This window comes from Mus caroli, chromosome 2, assembly GCF_900094665.2.
Source record: "Mus caroli chromosome 2, CAROLI_EIJ_v1.1, whole genome shotgun sequence".
Classification (NCBI taxonomy): domain Eukaryota; kingdom Metazoa; phylum Chordata; class Mammalia; order Rodentia; family Muridae; genus Mus; species Mus caroli.
The window spans coordinates 72,276,785-72,301,809 of record NC_034571.1 but is presented as its reverse complement, the minus strand read 5'-3'; the positions used below and the strand labels follow the sequence as shown (position 1 = coordinate 72,301,809).

The window sequence follows — 25,025 nt, the reverse complement described above, 5'->3', positions numbered from 1 at the left end:
TCTCTCTCTCTCTCTCTCTCTCTCTCTNCTCTCTCTCTCTCTCTCTCTCTCTCTCTCTCTTTCTCTCTCTCTCTTGGTTTTTTTCGAGACAGAGTTTCTCTGTAGAGCCCTGGCTGTCCTGGAACTCACTCTGTAGACCAGGTTGGCCTCGGACTCAGAAATCCCCCTGCCTCTGCCTTCCAAGTTGCTGGGATTAAAGGTGTGAGCCACCACCTCCCAGCCACCAACCTGCTCTCTAGTAAGCAGATACTAGAGCCAAGTGAAGCTCTAAGATGCACTTCTCCCAAAAGGAGAGGAAGCTATCAGACAGTGAAATGATGGACAATCACTGATGTATGTCCTTTAAAAGGTTAACTAGTCGTTAATTTATTATAGTCTACCTCTTGGAGAAGCAATCTTTGACCTGAGGAGTGACTCCACATGACTGTATCCATAGGAAGGCAGGAGTCCAGGTCACGAAGGCCTGGAAGGCTAGGTCTATGTGGGAGCAAGGAGGGAGAACACTCTGCTCCTTTCCAAGCAGAACATGGAAGAGAGATTGAGAAGGTCAGAGTGTGCCATTTTCTCTAACTTAAAAATAGACATGATTTAACTTTGGTACCTGGTATCTGTCTAGAAATCTGTCCATTTCATCCAGATTTTCCAGTTTTGTTGTTTATAGGCTTTTGTAGTAGGATCTGGTGATGTTTTCGATTTCCTTTGCTTATATTGTTATGTCTCCCTTTTCATTTCTGATTTTGTTAATTAGAATACTGTCCCTGTGCCCTCTAGTTAGTCTGGCTGAGGGTTTATCTATCTTGTTGATTTTCTCAAAGAACCAGTTCCTGGTTTGGTTGATTCTTTGTATAGTTCTTTTTGTTTCCACTTGGTTGATTTCAGCCCTGAGTTTGATTATTTCCTGCAGTATACTGCTCTTGGGTGAATTTGCTTCCTTTTGTTCTAGAGCATTTATGTGTTCTGTCAAACTGCTCGTGTATGCTCTCTCCAGTTTCTTTTAGGAAGTACCAACGTTATATCATGATCAGATTAACTATCTAAATAGTCCCATATCGCCTAAAGAAATAGAAGCAGTCATTAATAGTCTCCCTACCAAAAAAAGCCNAGGACCAGATGGGTTTACTGCAGAGTTCTATCAGACCTTCAAAGAAGACCTAATTCCAATTCTCCTCAAACTATTCCACAAAATAGTAACAGAAGGTACTCTACACAACTCATTCTATGAAACCACAATTACTCTGATACCTAAACCACATAAAGACCCAATAAAGAAATAGAACTTCAGACCAATTTCCATTATGAATATCAATGCAAAAGTACTCAATAAAATTCTCACTAACCAAATCCAAGAACACATCAAAATGATCATCTATCATTATCAGGTAGGCTTCATCCCAGGGATGCAGGGATGGTCTAATATACGGAAATCCATCAACGTAATCCACTATATAAACAAACTCAAAGACAAAAACCACACGATCAACCCATTAGATGCTGAGAAAGCATTTGACAAAATTCAACACCCATTCATGATAAGTCTTGGGAAGATCAGGAATTCACTGCTTGTGGACGTTGTACATCGTGGTGCGGAGCCTAGTGCGCACCACGATGTACAACGTCCACAAGCAGGATGCAGGGATGGTCTAATATACGGAAATCCATCAACGTAATCCACTATATAAACAAACTCAAAGACAAAAACCACACGATCAACCCATTAGATGCTGAGAAAGCATTTGACAAAATTCAACACCCATTCATGATAAGTCTTGGGAAGATCAGGAATTCAAGCCCATATCTAAACATAGTAAGAGCAATATACAGCAAACCATTGCCCAACATCAAACTAATTGGAGAGAAATTTGAAGCAATCCCACTAAAATCAGGGACTAGACAAGGCTGCCCACTTCCTCCCTACCTATTCAATATAGTACTTGAAGTCCTAGCCAGAGCAATTAGACAACAAAAGAAGATCTAGGGGATACAATTTGGATAGGCTGCTTGTGGACGTTGTACATCGTGGTGCGGAGCCTAGTGCGCACCACGATGTACAACGTCCACAAAAAGGCTGAGAAGCACCTGAAGAAATGTTCAACATCCTTAATCATCAGGGAAATGCAAATCAAAACAACCCTGAGATTCTACCTCACACCAGCCAGAATGGCTAAGATCAAAAATTCAGGTGACAGCAGATGCTGGCGAGGATGTGGAGAAAGAGGAACACTCCTCCATTACTGGTGGGATTGCAAGCTGGTACAACCACTCTGGAAATCAGTTTGAAGAAGAAAACATCTAATTAAAAAAAATTCACATACATTTAAAAAAAAAGGAAAGAAAAACTAGACATGATAGTACCTTCCTATCCAAATCATTATATAATGAAAATTTTTGTTGATTATATTCATAGAGAACTGAGTATTGTTGAGTATTTAGGAAATTTCTAGAGTTCATTAAATTTGGTTTTTCTTTTGGTGGAGAGCAAAGTGCTGTGTAAACATATCCCAATAATATTTTGAATAATTTAAGATACTTTTACATATTAGATCCTTACAAAGTGAGTCAACATGGCAATGCAGTATTCTTACAAATACTCATAATTTATATTCATATATCAATCCCTTTGATCCCTTTAACTGCAGTGAATAAATAATGTTCACCACTGGAGCTGACTTTCTGCATCAGAGAAACCCTAATTATCATAGATACCAATTGTATGCATGTGGTCAAGAACATGAGCTTATGACATGAAGGCTCTAGTTTACAGATGTGTGCCTGGTTTCATGGTATGTTCAGTTGAATGAGATGAAGGCAGACCAGATTTACAGACCAGAATCGCCTGACTTCCTTCAAGCACTAAAGATGATCACGAGTGAATTCAGGAAAGCTGGCGAGAGGATCTTTTCAGTGGAGCTTAGGGAGAAAAACATACAATGAATTTGATTGTACTCTGTCTTTACCATTACTTGGGAAGTTGAGAACTGTTTACCTGTGAGACTTTGTCATTGATCCCTAAGATGATGGTGTTTACAGTTATAATTTAAAAATGATTTTGGAACCTTTGGTTCACATTGTTCATTAGTCAAACCACAACTAGGCCAATGGCCACTTAAGAAGTGATTTAACTGAGTCCCGAAACAGTCAACCTACCAGGTGATCCTTCACGTACTGATAATGAACTTTTATTCCGAGGACTCCCTCAGCCCTCTGCTGTTTCCTAACACGCCTCCCTCTCCTGCTTCCCTTCCCCAGATACATTCTTTCCTGAATGTAAATCACTTCACCCAAACTCTGAGTAATTACAACTCACTGGGTTCCATCTTAAGTATGATACAGACTTTTAGGGTAAGTACATGTACATAACAATTTTTTTCCTCAGAATAAAAATATCTGCGCAAATAAAAATTTATCAGCGAAATATGTACTAGCCATAGCTAGTAGGAGCAGCAGAAAAATGCATCAGTCTTTGGACTTTTGTAAGTTAAAACTGATATTTTTTTTAATCAGTTATTTCAAAAACGAAACTTTTTAGAAAGACAGTATGTACCACACAGCTGATGAGTCCCGGTGCAATCAGACGCTCCATTGTCTTCGGAGAGAGCAGCCGTCTCTCAGGCCTGGCCCCCATAATGGATGACTAGCTCTCGTGACCCCCAGATGTGGAGTTCTTTGAAGCTACACGTCTGGGGAACAGTCCTTTTGTTACGGTGCAAGAGCAATATCAGAATTTCCTGGGAGTGGGTCATCACAGGAAATTATCAGCAATTCATAGACTTTCCTTTTTGCGTTCACTTCAGCCTCAAGGGTAATCACAAAAGATTATAGTCTCCATTTCAGCTTTCACATCTCTGAAATATTCTTCTCTGCTGAGAACATGATTGATTCCCAGAGGACAGCTTTTAACCCTCGCTTTAGGAGGGCTGGTCAATCTCAAGTATTTTGATAACTGCCAGTCATTGAGATTGTGGATGGTTTTGTTGTTTGGGAGGGACTTGGTGATTCCCTAACAATTATACAAAATGTTTTCAATGAAGCAAGTTGTATTACCAGGTACAGGTATTTGACCAATTGTAGTAAACATGTTAGACGTGATGGGAGAGGCATAATGGTCCATAAAATTGTCAGGCAGATGTCATGAGGACCGAAGGACCAAGCATCCTGAAAGAACTAATTTCAGAAAATGAAAAAAAAATATATAGGACCATTTCTGAAAATCTTCCTACTGCCTGGGCACATTCTAAATACCCTTTTGCTCAAAATGGTAAGTCTTTGTTTTGGTTTGCTTTATTTTACTACCTGTGTAGCCCAGGCTAACCTTGAACTCATGACACTCACCCTTCCTCTACCACCCAAGTGTTGGGATCACAGGCATGTGCCACCTTGCCCCAACTGAAATAAGTCTTTTATTATTGAGAGACACTTGCTGTGTTTCCTGACAACTTAGCACGCTGTCCATGTAGTGTTTTCTTTCTTTCTTTAATTGTTGTCTACGTGTAGTAATCCGCAGGGTGTGTACCCATTCGGTGTGGACACCAGACACAGGTGTGTGTGTCTTTGGAACGGGGTCTCAAACTGACCCTGCTGCTTGTCAACTAGCCAGCTAGCTAGCCAGCTCGTCAGATCTTCCTGTCGGTCCCTACTCAGTGCTGTGGTTACTGGGACATTCCACCATACATTGTTATTTTACAAGAGGGTTAGGGGTCTGAACTCATTAGTCACTGAGCCACCTTCCAAGCCCATCTCTATTTTTTGTTTGTTTGTTTTTTTAATTTTTATTAGAAAATGCTGATGCCCTGTCTGTGTGAGCTAACTAGATGGATTGGTGACTTTGTTCCTTGGAGTCACTCTCCCCTATTTTGTGGTGGCTCTATTAGAAAGAAGACTTCATGTGTATCTGAAGGAAGTTTGGATAATAAATTTTCTTTTCCTGGAAATAACCATATTCTCTTACAAACTTAAGAAGATGAAGACGGTTCTATTTAAAACTACTTTTGGATTGAACTACTTGCCTCTTTGCATTCATGTAAAATAATTTCAAGTCAAATGAACAAATTTTGAATGTCAGGCTATACAATTAACAAAGCTTTATTCAATAAAGCAATTATCACTGCTGCAAGCAAAGTGGGGCATTTTTATCACAGCTCTTTATTTTCCTTTACAACCATTGTATATTTTTATAACACAAATGGAAAAACAAACTTGAACCAGAGGTGTTTTCTATTGAGCTGAGGTGGTGAGTGCATGCAGACTCACCACACAAAGGGATAATGGGAACGGGAAAACACAATAGGAAATAGTTTTGATAGCCCATGTCCATAAAACCACTCAGAGATTATTTGGCAATTGGAATCCTAAGTCATTCCATTTGACAAGGTGAGGCTGCAAGGAGCTACAGGAGAGTCAGTTCTGAGGGTGCGCCTCCTTTGTTCGCCATCAGAGAAAGGAGCAAGCGAGATTAAAGTAAATGCCCAGGGTACTCCAGGACCAGTGGCTTCTGATGGCCCACCAGAAGAAATTGAAGATGAGATGTCGGACCCAGGCTTGTGTGATGAACGCTTGGTCCTCAACTGGTGACATGGTTTTGAGAAGTTCTTGAGACTTTAGCAAGTATAGGTCCTGATTGGAGAAGGTCACAGGGAAGAGGGTGTTGATGGTCCTACCTCGTCTTTAGTCACATCCCCTCTACTTCCTGCCCTCTGGAGTGCATGTAGCGCTCAGTGTGTTGTCTTATTATCATTTTGGCTTTGTTTTTGATCTAAGATCCACCAAGAGGAAGGATTAAATAAAAAATAAATAAAATTTAACTGACATCTTAGTTTTTGTCAGCTCGATCTTGCTACAGTAGTATTTGTTCTTAGTGGAAAAGGTTTGCTCAGGTCACTAAATTCTCAAAATATATATATTTTTTTCTTTTTCAAGTTAAAAATCATACTGGCTTTCACCAAGTCTGGTCTACCTGCTTCAACTAGAATCCCCCTTTCGTTGTGTTGTTGCATTGAATTTTCAGTTAGGATTCTCTTTAGACGGGGGAATTCTAGGCATGCCGGGTGTGGTGGTGATGGCTTTGGTCCCAGCATTGCACTTAGGAGGCAAAGGCTGAATTGCGTATTTCTTGAGTTGAAGGCCAGCTTGGTCTACAAAGCAAGTTCTAGACTAGACAGAGCCCCACAGTCACGTGAATAGTCGTGGAGATTTTACCACTACACAAGAGCCTGCTCTGAGGACTGAACTTCAACTCCAGCTCTGTTGACAACTCCAGATCTGTTGTGTGCGGAGCCTTGACACACCTCTGTTGCCACCTTCTTAGTGTGAGGGTGAGCAGCAAGCCACTGGTTGCACAGAGGGAAATGCTTCTGAATTTAAAATGAAGAATCTATCAAACAGACCTGTGGTTCAGTCTTTGTATTTGATCCTGCCTAGAGGAGTTCTCTCTTTGTCTTCTCTCCTCTCACTCTGCATTACCAATCAGATTTCTCCCAGTGCTGTGCTGTATACATTGAGTTTTGAGCAGTGTTCCAACTAGTTTAGGCAAAACATTTTGTTTTGTTTTGTTTTGTTTTGTTTGAAAGGATGTTATTTAATGTACTCTGTTGATCCATAGGCGTATTGATTTTTAAATCAGGAGTGACTGCCTCCCTGGTCTCTCAGAAAGCTCTTGTAATGTTTCCTTAACCCTTATACAGAAAGCAGCAAACATCTTCACTTCAGCAAAGAATTTGGAGGTCTTGCACCAGTCGTACTTAAACCACCTCTGCCAGCGTCCTTGCATAGAATCAGGTGACATGCATACAAGTTTAACCTCCTTAAAAATAATAAGGAATTCTATTTTTAACTAATATTCCTCAGACTTATTTTGGGGTGTTGAATTGTCTGTTATGGAAATTAATAGGTATATTTGGGAGCTGCTTTCAAGTGTTGATTTTTGAAAGAAAAGCCCAACCTTCTTTGAGCCTGGTGGATGGCTCAGCAAGATGCAAGCACAAGGCCCTGAGTGATCTCTGTCTTCCTACACCCACCTAAAGGAATAGGAATAGCTGTGTATGTGCCTGTGACCCCAGTGTGGGGGCCTGAAAACAGGTGGTTCTTGGGAGTTCAGTGGCCAGCCAAACTAGTGATAATCGAGCATCTGATTTGGTAAAGAAACCTTTACTGTCTTGAGGAAATAACAGGGTATCAGGACAGAGCAGGGCACTTGATGTTCTTTTATATGCATGTACAGAAAAGGAGGGAAGGAGGGAGGGGGAGGTAGGGAAGGAAGGAGGGAGAGAGAATAAAAGCCAGTTTTCAAGATTATCTTCTATCTAGCCTGTCTTCCCAACATTAGGCTAGCTCTCTTTAAATATGTTACAGAGCAGTCACTCTCATAACCGGCCCTCAAATGAAAAGTCTCTTCCGTCTGAGTTCCTGAAATTATATATATTGTTTTGTTTTATTTCACCCCAAGGAGACCACATACTAGACAGGGCAGGAGACAGTCTGTTTATTTCACATTCTCTTGGTGAGAGCAGTTCCTGTTGTCATTACTCTGAACAGCGAACTGTGACAACGTCGTAGGTATTTTATTTGTGTCATACAGTTCACTCTCAACCGTGTATTTCTAAAATGTTAATATATTTTATTGAGAGAAATATAACTTAATACTTTGAAGAAAGTGACTTCTCTGGGGATAAGAAAATATTAATCTTCTTTCCCCCTATTTTATTTCTCATGTGGAGCTATTAAATTTTGCAATAGAGGTAAATTCTCATTAGTTTATTCACTGATCCCAAATAAGTTTCATCTCCTTTACAGATTCTTTAATTTTTCTCATTTCTTTCAAAAGCCTACCATAGCAATATGATAGGAAGTATTGTTACAGTGTCTTTGTAGATGAGCACAGATCTCTTCAATTCAGTGGTTATAATTTGACCAAAAATTATTTTAATTATAGGAACACTGTGAGTAAAGTAAAAAAACCTCTCTAGAATGTTCTTTGTATCCTGGTTGGAAAAACACTTTCTTTCACATCTCAACATTGACGTGTTTAAGAACAGGGGAGGGGAAAACAGAAGTTCTCTCTGGAGCTCAACTCAATACCTCATGGAATCAACCAGTCAGATGGCTTTGTATGCACACATTTACCCTGAATTGTGAATCCTGTGCCACAGAACTCAGTTCTTTAGTTTGGCTCTCTAGCATTTGCATAAGATCATCACTATCCAGGTAGCGCTGGCTGTGAGTGTAAGTGGCCCCTGTATCTTCTCAGGAATAAGTCGACCATCTCTTTGTTTAAACTGAACTCTATAAAAGCTCACTGATAATGGCATTTTGAATTACACAGCAGCATATGTACAACTGTGAATCATCTCTCCTGATCTCTTTGTAACATGGGAAATCACCAGGCATGTGGGCAGCCAAGAAAAAATAACATTTTATATATGTAGTGACAATATTTGCTACATACAAGTATCTGCTGTCAGATTAGACAGTTCATATCAGTGAGAGGCACATGGCTAACGATATGACATCTTCCAGTGGAAAAAAAAGAGCAACAAATCTGCCTGAAAGTGAATCTTAGAAATATTCTTTCTATCCAGTGCAGCTTAAAAATGGCCTGTTGAGCTGGACATTGTGACTCACACCTACAATGCAGCACATGGGGCTCAGGTCAGGGCTTTGCCATGAGTTCAAAGCTAATCTCAGTTGCACAGTGAGTACCAGACTAGCCTGCACTACAGAGTGAGACCCTGTTCAATAAATAAATATAAAATGGGGGAAGGAGAGAAAGAGGAAAGAGAGAGCAATTAATGACATCCTGATATACATATATGTGATATATATAATTATATATCATATATCACATATGCATTTTTATGTATGTGTACATAGATATCACATGCAGTGTGTGTATGAATGCACACACATACTTAGATCAGTACCTTTTGTTCACCGATCATCAGAGACGTTCCCTCCAGTAGCAGATGCACCAAATACAGAGACCCACAGCCATGCATTATGGAGAGGGTGAGAAACCTTGGAACTCTCAGCCCTAAAAGGGATGTCTCTGTCAAATCCCTCTTTGCAAGGCTCAGGGAGCCCTGCTGAAGAGGAGTTGGGAAGAGTGTAAGAGGCAGAGGGGATAGAGGACAGCCAGAAAACAAGGCCTTCTAAATCAACATGATCAAAGCTCAGATGAACTCACAGAGAGAGAGAGAGAGAGGCAGCAAGCACAGGTCTGCACCAGGTCTTCTGCATGTATGTTATAGCTCTAGTTTGGTGTTTTTAATGGAATTCCTGAGTGTGGATGAGTGGGTTTCTGATTCTTGTGCCTTCTCTTGGTCCCCTTTCCTTCTATTTGTTGGTCTTGTCAACTCCAGTGTGTTTTTGCTTTATCTTACTATATTTTATTTTGTTTAAAAAAAAAACTTTAACCTTTAAGAATCCTAACACCTAAAAAATTTAGTTTAAGAATATTCTGTATGGAATTCTAGAAAAACTACCAGAAAATGCAGGCTAGTCGTCTTGACAAAAATTATTCTTCAAAATAGATAAAGACTATTTTTTTCCTTATGCCAAGCCATCTTTGTCCGTGGACTTGTGCCTGTTGGCTCTCAGAGCCCCTACCCATACAGAACTGAGGAAGAGACCAGGCCATCTAAAGGAGGTGATTTGCTTCTTGACACTTTCGTCCTCATATGTAATGAATTTTAGCCATTTTTACCCATCACCCCCTCTTGTGTCCTCTCCCCCACTGACACATGTGTTCCCAAGAAACTCTTCTTGGACTTTCATGTCTCTTTTTTTTTTTAAGTAACTTGAGAGGGATATTGCTCTTCAATAATGCAGCCATTACTTTTAAATGTGTCATTTCATGAATATTTGAAATGTAATGAGACTCTTTTGTCACATATTTTCCCCCTAAGTCTGCTCCTGAGAAAGAAAGGGATGAAAAGGAATGGTTATTCTTTGTGTACTACAGTAATTTGATAATGTCACAGTTAAAAGGCTGATGCTTAGCCAAACTTCCAGAAGGCCCTAAACCGCAGGCTTTAGTAACTGAAGTCCTCTTTGTTGTAGTAAAAAGAAGGCAGGTGCAAGAGATGACTGCCCTGCTAACTAGTAATCCCTTAAGTATTTTTAGAGTGTTTGTCTATGTGCTGTCTGAACAGCTATGATTCAGAAAGAGGGCAGAAAATCCTGAGTTTTATATGGTTTTCCAAAAGTTACTCAATAAAAAAAAGTGGGGGAGGGTATATTAAGAGCAGACAGAATCAAGAAGAGAAAAGTCTTTCTCTTCTTTCTGGAGACACTTGCATGGGTAGCTGCCTCTTGGATTCTGGCTCTAGATTCATGCTGTGCCATGGTGTTGCGTGGTCCCATTGCCCTCTGCACTGTCCCTCCACTAGGGTAAGTGTGGAGAGAGAGCCCTGCTGAAGCTTGACGCCTGACTCCAGAACTTGAGAACATAGGGTGGTCAGTGATGGTCTTTCTCAGAGTCCTGGGTTCTTCTTCTGTGTGGCAGAAAATCCTAAGTGATCCACTTCACCTCCTGGTGAAGGGTACTGAGCTCAAGCTCCGAGTGCCCTAGGTAGAGTAAGTCTCCAAGAACTCAGCAGCGCTTCCGATGTTGTCACCATTACTAGGCAGCTAGGGGAAGGAATGACAAAGCCAATAGCCATGCAAGGCAACACTGCTGTCACGCACTGAGAGGAGGCTCCTGGATACCAGCAGGATGAGAAGAGCAGAGAGGGAGCACAGAGCCTAGGGTTGGAAGGGCCATGCAACACAGACCGCTTTTTCTGTCTGTCTTTCTTTCCCATATCTTCTTATTTTTGCTTAATGGTGACCTTCACCCTCCAGATTCCAATTAAATATGTTGTACCATCTCACGTTTCAACTTTAAAATCATGTTCTCTCTCATCTTTGACTATTTCTCCATGCAGACAGGAACATTATCTGAACCACACTAGAACTCCAGAAATGTTTAGTGGGTGGAATATACATATACATACACATTACACATACACATATATCACACACATATATCACACATACACACACATACACTGAACCCCTGGCTTCTAATTTTATTTGATAACAATAGACATACCGAATTGTGTAGGTAATTTGTGCTCACCAAATGGTTTTAGGGACATTACCAAAAATCCATGATTGGTTTAAAGATGCAATTGCCTTAAGAACAGCATGGGTAAAAGAAAGCCCCCTATAATTCTTGAACAATATCTCCTACTTAACAGGGTGGTAGCACCCAGGCTCTCCCTAGTCTCAGCCTTCCTCCATAGCTAAATTGTTTAAAGACATCGGATAAAACCTCAGGTTCAGCCTCTTCAAAAGTATTGGGATGACTGAACAAACGTCTGATTCTATTGAAATTCCACCTAGAGAACCATCTCATGTCTAAAGTATGGCCCAGCCCTTGATCACTGCCCTGGAGACCCTGCCTATCCGTAGCGGAAAGTGACCGCAGTTCAGCCTGTGCTACCTCTCTGTCTGGGTCCCTCCACGGCCACCGGTTTCCATGTGATTGCTTAGCCCGTGCAGTTGCAAATTACTTTTTGCTATACTCAAGGAAAGTAATGGTCTTTAAAAAATATTCGTATAGGTTTGTGGGCCTCATGATCTTGATGAATATACCAAAGGGATGTTTGTTCTCATTTTGATGCTGAAAATGCAATAGACAGGTGATGGGGCCAGCTTCATTACTTCGGCTTATAGCACAGCAACCAGTAGTTATTTCTCCCATTTGTGGCCCCCAGTTGCCTTCTACAGTTCCTGATGACGGCCACCACCCCATCCATTTTCATTACCTATCATTTAATGGGCACTGATAAGTTTTGTTTTGGTTTTCCTGAGACTCACTGCAGAGAGCTCAGCCTCACTACTCTGTAGGTAGCGAGCGTTCCAGCGTCTGCACGCACATGAGCGGGAGAAACGGGTTTCTAAACCATGTCAATGCGTGTGGCTGTGCACATTCGTCTCAAAGTACCAGATGGTTACTTCTAACTTTTACTTTTTTTAGAAAAGAAGAGGCTTATTTGGGACCAATAAGTTCTGCCAGGTAAGGGACTCTGGTAGCTGGAGCTGTGTGGCAGGCATTTGATTTACTTGTTTTTTCCTCTTGAAAGCTATGTTATGATTATTTTCCAGTCGATCCTAATTGCCCCCATCCGCAGACTTTTCTGTGTAAACAGAAATAGCATGAGCTAAATTGCCTAACTAAGTAACAAGCATGTGGTCATTTAAAATTTATCTTACACTTAATAATATTGTTGAAAGCATTCATTTTTAACAATTAAATGCCTATGAACTGCCAATTTAATCTTTTAAAATACTGCTTTGGTGTGTAATTGCGATTCCTTCAATAATTTACCTTAATATGGTATATATGAAGTCTTTTATACATATGTAATTTTTCATTTGTTAATTTAATTACTTGACTTTTTAGTGTTTATGAGAATGTCTTTATTAATCTAGGATGCAATATTTATTCTGGAAGTTACTGTATGAATAATGGAAGAATTGCCACTGTTGTGTGACTTTCTGGGGAGATGTAAAGAAACATCCTCTCATCCCAGTTCTTGCGGAATAGATTCTGTCCAACTTTATTGTTCCAATTCTGTCAATAAGTCCATTGGAGTTATTTACTCCCCGAGGGGTCCTTCCCACCACATGGGAATTACAATGCCTGGAAAATGTGAAACTCAAGAGCACCCTGGGCAACTTGCAAGCGCTTTCCCAACCGTATTTCATTGCGTACTCCTTATGTAACCTTTCAGGAGGGAGCGACCTCAGAGAGGATAGCCATGAAGGCTCCTGCACCCCTAGAAGCCCTATGACACTTGTAGGCTCTCAACCTCAGAGAGGATAGCCATGAAGGCTCCTGCACCCCCAGAAGCCCCATGAAGCTTGTAGGCTCTCCATCGCTCCAGGGAGGATCGTGGCAGCTCTGAGTCATGTGCTGATGGTCACATTCCACCCAGAGGAAGCAGGTTCACCACGTACACCGACAGGCTGGACAGATCTCCTTCTGACAGACTATAGAGAAAGCAGCCAATTAGTAAGACAAACAAAAAAAAAGTGTATGTAACAGTAACCATTCCATCTAAATCTTAGAACATTGCGGAAGACATGAAACAAAACTTCCGAATACTTATTATCACTTCCTGCGTTTTGAAAATCGGAAAACCTTCTTATGATGCTGCAAATTTAAATCTCGCCCATAAGTTAGGCATTCCTTCAGACGTTTTCTCCTCTCTGCCCATCAGGGTTCTTCGTTCAGACGTGAGGGTCCAGAGCACCAGCAGTTGTCCCAAGGGATCCAACAGACTGGGCAGCGAGAGCATCTGTACCCCGTAACATCTTCTTAAATTCAGGACCAACAAATCATATTTGAATTAAAAACTGTACTTAGAGATGTTTTTAGACTTTCTGTTTCTGAGGCACAGACCCTGGGGAAGCCACTTAAATGAGGGATCCACAGTTATTTTTCTGCTTTGTACCCACAGAGAAAACACAACTTTTAAAGGGTAACTTTTCTACTCTAGATCAGTTTCTGAGGTTTTTCTCAACAGTCCTTGGCTCTGTTTATTCTGTGCCTGGGGTGAGGCAAAATATTGTGATGGTACAGCAGAGGCTACACTCGGCCTTGCAGATAGGAAGCAGGGTGGGTGGGGGCTGAGAGCTGGGTATAGCCTTCAGCAGCAGGTGCCCAGTGGTCACCTTCCTCCAGCCAGGACCGACCTCCTGAGGGTTCCACTGTCCATCTCCTTAATGCCACCAGTGAGAGGTCATACACAGAACCCAAGTTGGACGTTTTCTATTCAAGCCACAGGATGAGAGATTCATTTAGGTTTCAGTCTGTTACAGCAGGGAGGCTTCAGCGACCCGAGCAGCTGGACCCTGATGGGCAGAGGGGAGAAAAGAGAGGCTTTCCTGGAGGGCTTCCTTCTTGCCCTCCATCTACACCGTAGTCCTCCAGACTATTGAGTCTTGACACTCATGTTAGGATGGGTCCCCTTCCCCTTAGCTGGTCCTCTCTGGAAACAGCCCCCCATGCCCCCCCACACACACAGAGGTGTGCTTCATCCCCTGGGCACCTCTCAATCCTGACTGGCATTTGGGGTTCACCACCAAAATCAGCATCTACGAGAAAGATAGAAGGGATTTAGACAAGAGGAAAACGGGTCTTTTCTGAAAATTCTTGTAAGGAGATGAGTCGTGTTTCCCTGGAAACTAGAGTGACCGAGACATCAGGGGAGAGACTCTGGTATGGCTAGCTCCAAGTCGTCGTTCAAAGGAAGGCAGCAAAGCCGGAGGCCAGGAAACCCTTACAACTGCTGTCACAACTGAACCGACTCTGTGAGGAAAGCTAGGATCTTACACACTACAGAGGCCAAGTCTGGTGCCAGTGTCTTGCACGGACCTCCTTACCATGCTCTGGGGGTACAGGTGGCTGGGAACTTGTCTGCATCTGTGTTTGGAGTGTTCAGCCATGACTTTCCCTTAGGGATGGGGAAGAGGAAGCAGTGTCTTCAAGCTGGGGTGATACCAGTGTCAGATTGGAACAGGATGCAGTTATATTAGGAGTTCTTTGAAAAAAAATGTAAGGGGAATATTTCTATTTAAGGATTGTGTTGGATCCACCCCTAATGATCTTGGCTCACTAAAAATTTTAAAGTAGCATATTTTAAGTTCATATTTTATGTGTGCTTGTGTGTCATACCATAGGTAAAACGAGGACATGTGCATTTATTTTCAGCAATGGAAATTCTTATTTTTAAGGTTAATTTTTGATACCCTTTTAAAATGAGTGGTAGGGGAAAATGTACATTCTAGATGTGGCTTAAAGGATGTTATTATTTATGTCTCTTTAAAAGCACCTTGCAAACGATGAAGCATGAGTGTAGTCTACAGCAAGGATGAGCAAAGAGGCATGCATGACTTAGAGTTCGGTAGATGTCTTCCAACAGGAAGTCTGAGAATAAAAACTATCTCAATAAAAGGCTCTTTTGTTAACTTTAAAATTGGGGGCATTTTAATACTGCCAAATAGACTGTTTTATTTTTAAGCCTAATACAAATTGATACTCTGATATATCTATAGGAACCAGCAGAAAGTATTTAGATATACACATCTGCAAACAAAATAAATACCTAATGTTTTCTTCCCTGATCTTGTGGGATTTGCTTTGCCTGATGGTGGTTTGTTTTTGCTGGGCTTAGTTCTGCTTTGTCGACTTCTCATGCGGTAAAATCAAGGACTGTCGACATAGGACAGTGGTAAGGATTGGCTAGCTCTCATGAAGCCCTAGGTTAGGATGTGAGACCATCCCCACCACTCCAGAAAATGTACCTGGAAACCATCACCCCTGTTTGTATAGTGGCAATTCATTTACCATCACGCCTCCACAACTCTTAAACTTGTAACCCAAGAGCAAAGCTAATTCCAGTGACTTTGAATTTTCCTTCTGGAGAATTTCAGAGAGGGGCACACTGTATTTACCTCGTTTCCACCCCTGTGCTTTACACATATATACCATACAGACATGACTTCTATTATTCTTAGGCATCCCTTATAACAGTAATTCTGCCCTCTATTTTTGCTGTATATCAGTTCTCCTAAGTGCTAGTGTTAGACTTCATTGATTTATAAGCATGATCAGCGACAGTGTTTATTTCTTGTCTCTCAAATGTCATCATCTAATCCAACGTTAAACCCTGAGCTGGGGAGATTTCCTAGGTGGCGGTGTCAGTTGACCTGTCCTGGTTCACGTCACACCTGTCTATGAGTGACTCTTGGCTTCGCTTCTGCGTTGTCCTGTGAACCTCTCATTGATGTTGATGCTAAGGATTAACTTCTGGGCCATGCAAGAGAATCACCACATAGCTCTTTTTATCTGCTCTGCAGATGGAATCCTTACTTCCCCTAAGTGTGATGGCGCTACACCATGAGTTTCTCTGTGGCTGAACACTTTCATTACTGTACATTTCCCCAAATATGTATGTTTCTTATGGAAGCCAAAAGGAGTCACCCGCTATAAATCAAAGCCTTGCTTGGGATCAATATTTAAACAAGGATTGTGTATTAGCCAATCTCTTACATTCATCTGAGTGTTCATTTGTAATATACTTTCCAGAACAGTGAATTTCAATCCATAGAACATGAAAGCTAATAAATTATTTTAAAATAAAGAGTACACACTTTCTGATCTGTAATAAGAGCCTGACATTTACAACTTTGCCATAAATCAAAACTTAAGTTAAATATATCTGCGGTAACTGTCCCGGAGGTCATCTGAGACCTGCCGAGTATTATCTCTTCCTCCACGAAAACCTTTCACAACTTCATTTTAACCCTAACACGTGGGGCTTTGTAGTAGACTCTTTAAAATACCTCATGCCTTCTTTCACGGACACTGGGTTACAAGGCATGTGGTGATTCTCTTGTGGTCTTCTTTGTGTTAGCACTTTGTGTTTTGCTTTGGTTTTTATTCTTAATTCCGGGAGACGAGAACATTACTAACGAGGGAGAGTCTTTGGTAGCCTCAGCTGGGAACTAAGAGTTAAAACCTCTAGGAGTGGTTCTGCTTGGCTTATTTGCCCCCAGTGCTGTCTCTCCTGGGAAGGTGATTTTGACTTTCTGTTTTTAATCATTTGCTCTTCAGATGGACCCCGTGCAGAAAGCAGTCATTAACCACACATTTGGAGTCTCCATTCCCCCAAAGAAGAAACAAGTTATTTCCTGTAACGTCTGTCAGCTTCGCTTTAACTCGGATGTGAGTATCACCTTTGTGTTGCTCTCTGAAGTGTGTGGACCTGATGCTGAGTGGGCTGAATACAAATAAGCCTCGTCATATTGGTGTGCTCTCTTTACACACACACACACACACACACACACACACACACACACACACTGGTAATATTCAGATGGGAATCTGAAGACTCTATCTTGGCTGTGAAATTTCCTAAGCTTCTGAACTCAAAAAGCCATTTTGCAAAAAGCAGATTCAATGTGTTTTTAGAAATAAAAAAATAAGAGACATCCTTCTTCATATATACCATGGGTGTGACATTTTCATAATTCTACACAGTACAGACAACGAAATTCCACTCACTGGAAAGGCAGAGAAGCAAGCAGGCCATGATGTGAACAGTTATATTTAGTGTGATTTCAACCAAAGTCTAGCAAATGTTCAGTACCTCATAAAATTCTACCCTGAAGAATTTAAATGAACCTTGAGTCAACAGAGGGAAAGAAGATGCTAATTCATTTGACACCTCAGCATCCCAGAGCTATCAGTTCTCCCCAGACTTCAAAGACAGCAGCAGAACGAATAGGTCCAAGTCCCCAAACCTTCTCTATTGTTACAAATCTGCCATTTCTTAAAATACACGTAGGAAGGAAGGAAAAAAAAATCCTCATATGCATAAATTTGGAAGATTTTTACACTTCATGATTTCATTACTTATGACAAAATCTACAGTCATCAATTGAGAAATCATTCCATCTTGGAGCTGGATAGATGGCTCAGTGGTAAAACGTACTCGTTGCTTCTGCAGAGGACCTGGGTTCCATTCCCAGCTCCATCCAGAACTCCAATTTCAGGGGAACTGGCACTCTCTACTGGCCATCATGGGTACTGCACACACTAGTGCACTTGTGTCCATGCAGGCAAAGCACTCATACGTATAAAGTTAAATATATCTTAAAAACCTCACCCATTCTAACTTCTCAAGCCCTACTTGCCATTCCTGATTGTTATCAACACCTTAGTACTTTTTACATAACTCGCCAGCTTTTGTTTACGGAGCTATATCTAAATGTGAGTATCTTTCTGTTTTTCTTACACATAGAGTAACATAAATTTTCCTCTGCCTTTGCTTGTTTAGTTTTTATGGTGTTCATGAACATGTATGTGTGTGTATATATGTGTGTGTACATGTGTGTGCAGGCATGCATGCACACTTGTCAGTAAGAGTGAGCAGGTCAGAGCTTGATATCCTCAATCTCCCTCCCCCTCCTTTTTCTTGTGACAAGATGTCTCACTAAACCCAGAGCTTGTCTTTTTCCGGTGAGATTATCTGACCAATGAGCTCCAGAGATCTGATTGGCTTTGCCCTGCAGCACAGTGCCACCATACCTGGGATTTCCATGTATGCTCAGGTCCTCTTGCTTGCAAGGCAGACACGCTACCATGAGCCAGCTCCCCCCGCCCCCTCACCTGACAACGCTTCAGCTTCATGGAGAAGCCACTCTGTCAACATAGAGTGTTCCCTAACCCCTTTGTTTGCAAATGAATGTGGTAGACAACGATGCTTGTGTCCTCTTAATATGTCACCTTACATCACCAAGGGGAAGTAAGTTAGCAGAGTTAAAGGTGGTATCATCTGTCTCTAAAACGGAAAGACCACCCACCACTTCCTCGTGTGCCCAGTGTACAAGGCCTCCTTAAAAGGGGAAGGAGATGGAAGAAGCCGTCGTTGATGATGCATGATAAGAAGAACGTGCTTGCTCACTGATGGCTTTGCAGATAAAGGAAGGTTCCGAAAGCCAAGGAGTGTGCACAGGTTCCAGAAAGCTCCATCAGAGAACCTGTTTTACCCATACCTTCATTTTAGCCCAGAGAGACACACATCCCATTTCCGATGACCAACTAGAAGATAATGCATTCGGGTTGCCTTTAACTTATGATCGTCTCCTGGGTACTGTTTACTTAGTACCCAGCAGCAGTCTGTGTGCACGTGCAGTTTGACCAGTGCCTTCTAGGTGAACCTGTAGGTTGTCTCCCGCTTAGGAGCACTGCATATATTTTCACAGTCAGTAGCCAGCAGAACTAGGATCTGGATGTCTTGCCCCTAAATCTGCAGGCGTGCCTACAAGACTATTTCCTGTCATCCGACTTTGGTGTAAGGCTTAACGGAACCCCTCCTGGACGATAGTGGGACATTCCCTACCAGCAAATGATAACTAAGTCTGTCTGGGTTCTGTCCTTACTTAGAAAACTACAAGTCACGGGTCTTCTACTCATTCAGAGTCCTGGAGGGCCAGGTGTGATGACACACACCTTTAATCAATGCTCAGAATGCAAAGGTAGAGGTAGACAGATCTCTCAGAATTTAAGGACCAACAGACTACATAGACACTGTCTCAAAAATAAATAGATAAATAGATAGATTTAAAAAAGAGTTCTTGAACACAGGTTTAAGTCCTGGTTCTGAACATGGAAAATGATAGCCACACTGTTGGCCTTAGTTTTCTCTTCTATGATAGCAACTGAAATGGACCATTCCAGCTCTGTGATTAAAAATAATCTGCATGGTATTGTCATTAGCAGAACATGACATAAACACATCAGCCTCATAGATAGGACAGCTAAGACCTCAGCATTCTACTTTTCTACTGTGTCATGGAAGCCAGGTATGGTGGCACACACCTGCAATCCCAGAAACTAGGAGGAGGAGGAGGAAGAGGAGGAGGAGAAAGAGGAGGAAGAGGAGGAAGAGGAAGAGGGAGGAGGAGGGAGGAGGAGGAAGAGGAAGAAGAGGAGGAGGAGGAGGGGGAGGAGGAGGAAGAGGGGGAGAACCAGGAGTTGAAGGCCAGCCTTGTCTACAGAGTGAGTGTGAGACTGGGGCAGCATGAGACCCTGTTTGAAAAACCAAAATACAAAACAAACAAGCAAACAAACAAAATCAAAAACTCATCTGTTCCATGGGTCATGTGGGGTGAGGTATGAGACTCTTCTCCCTACATCCTGGAATCTCCCACCCCTTTGAATCCTGCTCACCATCATCCATTCCTCCCCGCATTGCGCTAACGTGGGCAGGTCAGCTGCACGCGCATTGGAGGGCGACCACCAGCTTCCTGTCACCGCTCATCAGCTCTGCGGAGAACAAAGACAGTAATGAGATTTCTGAGTCATGCTTGGATTCTAGGCAATATAACCGAAAAAAAAATCTCGATGGCAAACTTAGAAATGTGACATCTATGTGTTCCCAGTGTTTAGTAATGGCGCTATAATCTGCATAACTGAGCTCTCTAACTGAGCATTTTTTATTGGGGGAGAAAGTTTATTATTTTATAATTACCCTATTTACATTTTAATGCAAGAATTAAGAAGATGTTCATCCTTATTTCCTTTAATAACATTTCTAAATCAGCCTGAGACTGAATTGGCTTCAGTCTTCAGTGTAGAAAATACGTTTATTGAAAGATCTGGAAGGCAAATTTGCACAGTAAACAGACTGCACTCCACGGTTCTCCATAACCCACATAAAACATACCAGGGTAGGCCTTGTGCAGTAAAGCTCAGAGCGACCTAGTTTAAGGGTTCGGCAGCCCACTTTGTCCAGCTTTTATCGTCTCAGTAGAACTCCACTGTTGGAAAGCAAAAGGCTACAGCTTTATTTACACAACACAGCCTTATGTAAATGAGCAAGCATTAATCACCCACATTTCCCAAGTGAACCTTTACAAATGACGCCATTAACTTTGCCAGAGGCAGGCACTGCCATCCTGGAAGAATACACTTTCCAAGAGAGTCCTAGACCTCTGCACAAATATGTGCAGGTGACAGCTCCTCTTTCCTTCCTCCTCATCTTCTCTTTAAATCCTAACCTAGGGTAAGCCAAACTCACGTTGTCGTGCACCTTGTCAGGTGGGTGTACTACAACTGGAGGATGACTATAAAGTGATGAGCCTGAGTAGGGATGGCTACCTATTAGCTGGGCAGTGTCATCTCGGGAGATGAACCCAGTCCTAGCATTCACTTTGAGAATAATGCCCTGAGGGGGACATTCTTCTCCCTTTGGGGCTAGGTCGGAAGTTGGGAGATCACAAATAAATTTTAATCTGCATATTAATTTCAGTTCATTAGAGACTAGCAGTAGGAGGATCAAAAAAATACAAGTGGAGTTTCACATGACATTACAGCGGGTCCACTAGAGTTGTCGTCATCATCATCATCATCATTATCATCATCATCATCATCATCACCACCACCATCGATGTCAACATCACACATGCATGATCTTCATCTCACCCAAATCCTCATGCTTCTTAGGGAACCGGGAGAAAGAGCACAGCAATCGAATTGAGCTCTACAGACTCAATTCTGGTTCAGGAATCCATCCTAAAATTTTTGGAAATGGTCATTAAGGCCACACATTATGATGCATGACGCTAATGCCATAGGCTCTCATTACTAACACGGCCCTACCCAGTCCGATTGCAAAATCTACAGTACTGCTTTTTGCTTAGCACCTTCAGCGTTGAGTCCCACCATAGTCCACGTTCTCTTCATTTTATTTACTTCATGGTATTTGTGAGTCGGTGGGTTTTCTTGACATTGCTCTGTCTGGGTCCCAGTACTGCTTTGGTTTAGCCAGCATCTCTAGATTTTAGGGCTCTGTCTTTCTGGTTGTGCTTTATATGTCTTCCTGTCTGGGGATGTAAAGAGGTGACCTCATGCCATTTCATTGATTGACCTCAGAATATCATAGACAGACAGGAAACTAAAGGTTTGCTTCAAAGATAAAATGGTAGGGAGGCCAGACATTTGTGTGAACATTTTTGAGGGTGGCCTCACTCTCCTATTCTTGACTGTGAACCTCCGACATTTTGAAAATCGCAGTCATTCAGAGATTGGTGGCAATTCCCAGGACCACAGTTAGCAGGTGATTGGTACTTGCGCAAGCCTGGCACCCTCGTTTTGTGTCTCTGTCATCTTGCTACCTTCATTTCACCCAGATTGGGCCCTCCGGTCTTTCTGCCTGCTCTCTCCTCCCTGGCCCATTGTAAGTCTTATTCCTGCCTCCTGATTTCTTTTGCAGATAAAAATCTCACACTGCCACCATTACTGCCTTCTGTAAACAAACTTCATCCATTTAACAATTAAGAAGCCTCCCTGCTGTGTCTGCCAGGGGCACTGGCGGTCTCTGCAGCCCACCCAACAGAATCCTCCACAGTCACGGGGCTGGCCACCAAGCCACAGCTCTGGGCCCCACATAAATTTCCTTCCCACATGCTGCTGGTGGGTCCTCCATCTCTTGGCTACCAGACCCGACTGTCCTTCTCCACCAGCTGTCGTTTGACACCACCAAGCCCCTGCAGCAGATGCCCTTCCTAGGAAATCAAATCACCCAAGAGCCTGGAACCCTGTTAGGCATAAACTTACAAAATGGTCCCTTTTTGCAAAACCAGTGCAAGCAGTTGGCGTGCAAGGAAGGGCTTTATGAAACTCCAGTGCCATTCAGTATTCCAGGGAATCCTGCAACTTGCCATTGATATCCTTGAGTTATCTTTTATCTCTGAAATATGTCTTCCCTGTTCTTTTCCGTGTTCTCCTCCAAACCATTACTTTTCCTCTTCCTTCATTCTCCAAGGTCTTGTCTTCTCCGATGCCTCTCCCTTTTCTTGCCTTCTGTCACACTGGAGTAACAAATGCATTGCTTTCCCTATCTGTCTTCAGCATTGGTAGTGTTTTTAATTAAGTCTTTTCTTTCCTTAAGCAGATTCTTTGATTTCGATTCGGAAAATTTATCTTCTGATGTTTGACTGTCCCCAACATAAGGTCACTGCCACTTATACAGGCATCAAGGCTATATGTTACTGTCCCCTGCCTCATGTATATGCATCTAACCACTGCCAACCACCTATACACATCTACTCCATTGCTCTTGACAGTGCTTGGGATAGACGGCCAGTCCCCTATGGCTTCCTTTGTGTAATTTCATATGAATTATATAAAGTAGGCCTTCTATACTCAGGGGATCCCCAAGCATGGTTCTAGCGTTCCCTCCTGCCCCACAATCTTGCACAAACACATGCTGCTCTCCTCAACTTCATTCCCTAAACAGTACAGTGTGAGAGCCATTGCACAGAATATATATTTTAGTTTAAATATTCTGGAGATGGCTTTAAAAGAATATAGGAGGACATATTCAAATCCCATGTCACTGTTTTATATAAGGAACTTCAGCAGTCACAGATTCCGGCACTCAAGGAAGCTTCTGGAACCATCCCCCATGAACTGGAGCAATGGCTACACATACATCCAGGGATAAGCTTAGTCTATTACATTTCACCTGTGCTAACATAGCTACTACTGAAGAGAGAGAGAGAGAGAGAGAGAGAGAGAGAGAGAGAAGAAACTTGCCCCTCCCTCACTAAAATGTCAATCTGTGGTGTAGGGGTTCCACAAGGTCGGACTTCCGCTGAGCCTGGCAGTAGGTGATTGAATAAAGAGATGCTGCGGAGGGGATCGTGGTCTCGTTGCTGATCCAGGAGCTGCAGTGCTTACTGTAAAATTTACATCTGCTGTTAAGCAATAAGGATTATTAGAAAAATTAACATCGTGAGTTTGAGAACCCAACCAATCCTGTCAAGAACAAAGGTGTAATGCCCCAAACAGAAGGGATCAATAATGTCCAATGAGAATCTAGAAAGTGAGAGCCAGCTTTTGTCAAACATTTTACATTTTTTTCCCATAAATAAGACTATTTATATTGATTCTTAGGTTTGGAGGGTAGCGAAGCAGATAGGAGGTAATTAAAAGCATAAATCTCCAGGGCCTGAGAAGGTAATTCTCTGTTTCCCAGACAGAGCTGACAAAATGATGAACATTTTTTGCTTCAACATGACAGAAATATAGCGTGATTACACGGAACAGGGACATGGGGTGCTAAAAGTTTTCTTCAATAGCTGCCATTAAACAAAGCTCTTAAAAATCCACCTCTTTGAGGTGTGTAGTACCTACTCATTAAATTCTTTAGAACCTTGCTTCCGTGGTAGGCCAGCCTGAGAACGTGAAAGCAGCAGTCCCTTCTATCTTAAATAGGCACATGGAGAACTTTAGGACTGATTTTTAGACTTAGAACTCAGGGCAGGGGAGATGGCTTCCTCCAGGAAAGCATCTGCCACACCGGTGTGAGTAACAGAGACTGACACAGTTTGTAATCCCAGCGCCTGAGACAGGGAGATCCCTTGGAGCTCACTGGCCAGAAGTTTAGTCTGAGTTCAGTGATAGACCCTGTATCAAAAGGAGGAGGAGGAGGAACGAAGGAAGAGAATGCACAATGACTTCTGACTTACACATGGGTACACACATACATGCAAACATATGTGCTCAGGAGTGAGTATAACACACACACTAAATTTTACCACTGGGAGAAATAATAGACTACATTTAAAGAACAGTTTTGTCTTTTGTTTTTTTAAAGTGAGCATACCAATTTTTAGAGACGAGTCAGACTCCATATTGAATTAAGGAGGAAATCAGCCACTGGACGTGATTTAGTATTTTTCGGGCTTTCCTCTAAATGTAGAGATGCCTCTCATGACATGGACTCTAGCATTCACTTGTTTGCAGCCACGTTTGGAATGGTACGTTCCGCTGTATATGGCCGTGCACAGAACGTAAATATGAGCGTTAGAATGAAGGGACCAACGCCCACCCCTGCTCCTCACCGTCCATTCTCAAGAGAAACCCACTGGCACCTCTGACTCGCTGTCAGCTGTGGTCTATGCCCAGTGAACGCTGGGCTAGTCAGGTAGTAATACAGCTCTAAAAAACACTGGACGGGTTTCTGCTCACTTCTCAAATTCTTCAGTGAATGGCCCTTTAAATAAAAAGCGTTTTCTCCAAGTCTGCTGTCAGGTTGTTTTCCACCCGAAGGTTTCCTTCCCTGCCACCTGGGCCTCACGGAAGACTGCTAAGACTTCCTGCATTTCCCTTCTTCCCTTGATATAAATTTCTTCAGTTAAGACTGATGCCAGAATCATTAACAATAAGAAAAGGTCTCACGTGATTTCTGTGGCTTGGGATTTCAGCTACAGGTTCATTCAATATGTAATTAAGGACAGATAGAAATTCTCAGCTGAGCACCCGAGGGCTCGGTGTGATTAGCCGCTGGTCTCAGGTAGATATCTGGGCTTTACTTTAGGGGCACTTGGTTTCCTGTAGCTCCTCTCTGCGATGCTTTCCTAGGCGGTTGGCTAGACTCCTCACCATCTTCACAATGAGAAATGGAAAGTAT

At 42.2% G+C, this 25,025-nt stretch overlaps 1 protein-coding gene across 14 annotated transcripts in view; it reads left to right on the top strand.

The window, feature by feature from the left end:
- Znf385b (zinc finger protein 385B) overlaps positions 1-25,025 on the top strand; it is a 385,123-nt gene that overhangs the window by 302,939 nt on the left and 57,159 nt on the right. For 6 of the 14 annotated variants that reach the window (XM_029474277.1, XM_029474271.1, XM_029474274.1 and 3 more), the window contains 2 exons: positions 12,014-12,052; positions 16,658-16,768. In XM_029474277.1, the coding sequence (XP_029330137.1) occupies positions 12,014-12,052; positions 16,658-16,768 (150 nt within the window). Of the gene's footprint in view, positions 1-2,355; positions 3,340-9,207; positions 9,638-12,013; positions 12,053-12,520; positions 13,347-16,657; positions 16,769-25,025 lie in introns of those variants that run through there. The other 8 variants (XM_029474268.1, XM_021151791.2, XM_029474269.1 and 5 more) reach the window with 4 other exon arrangements.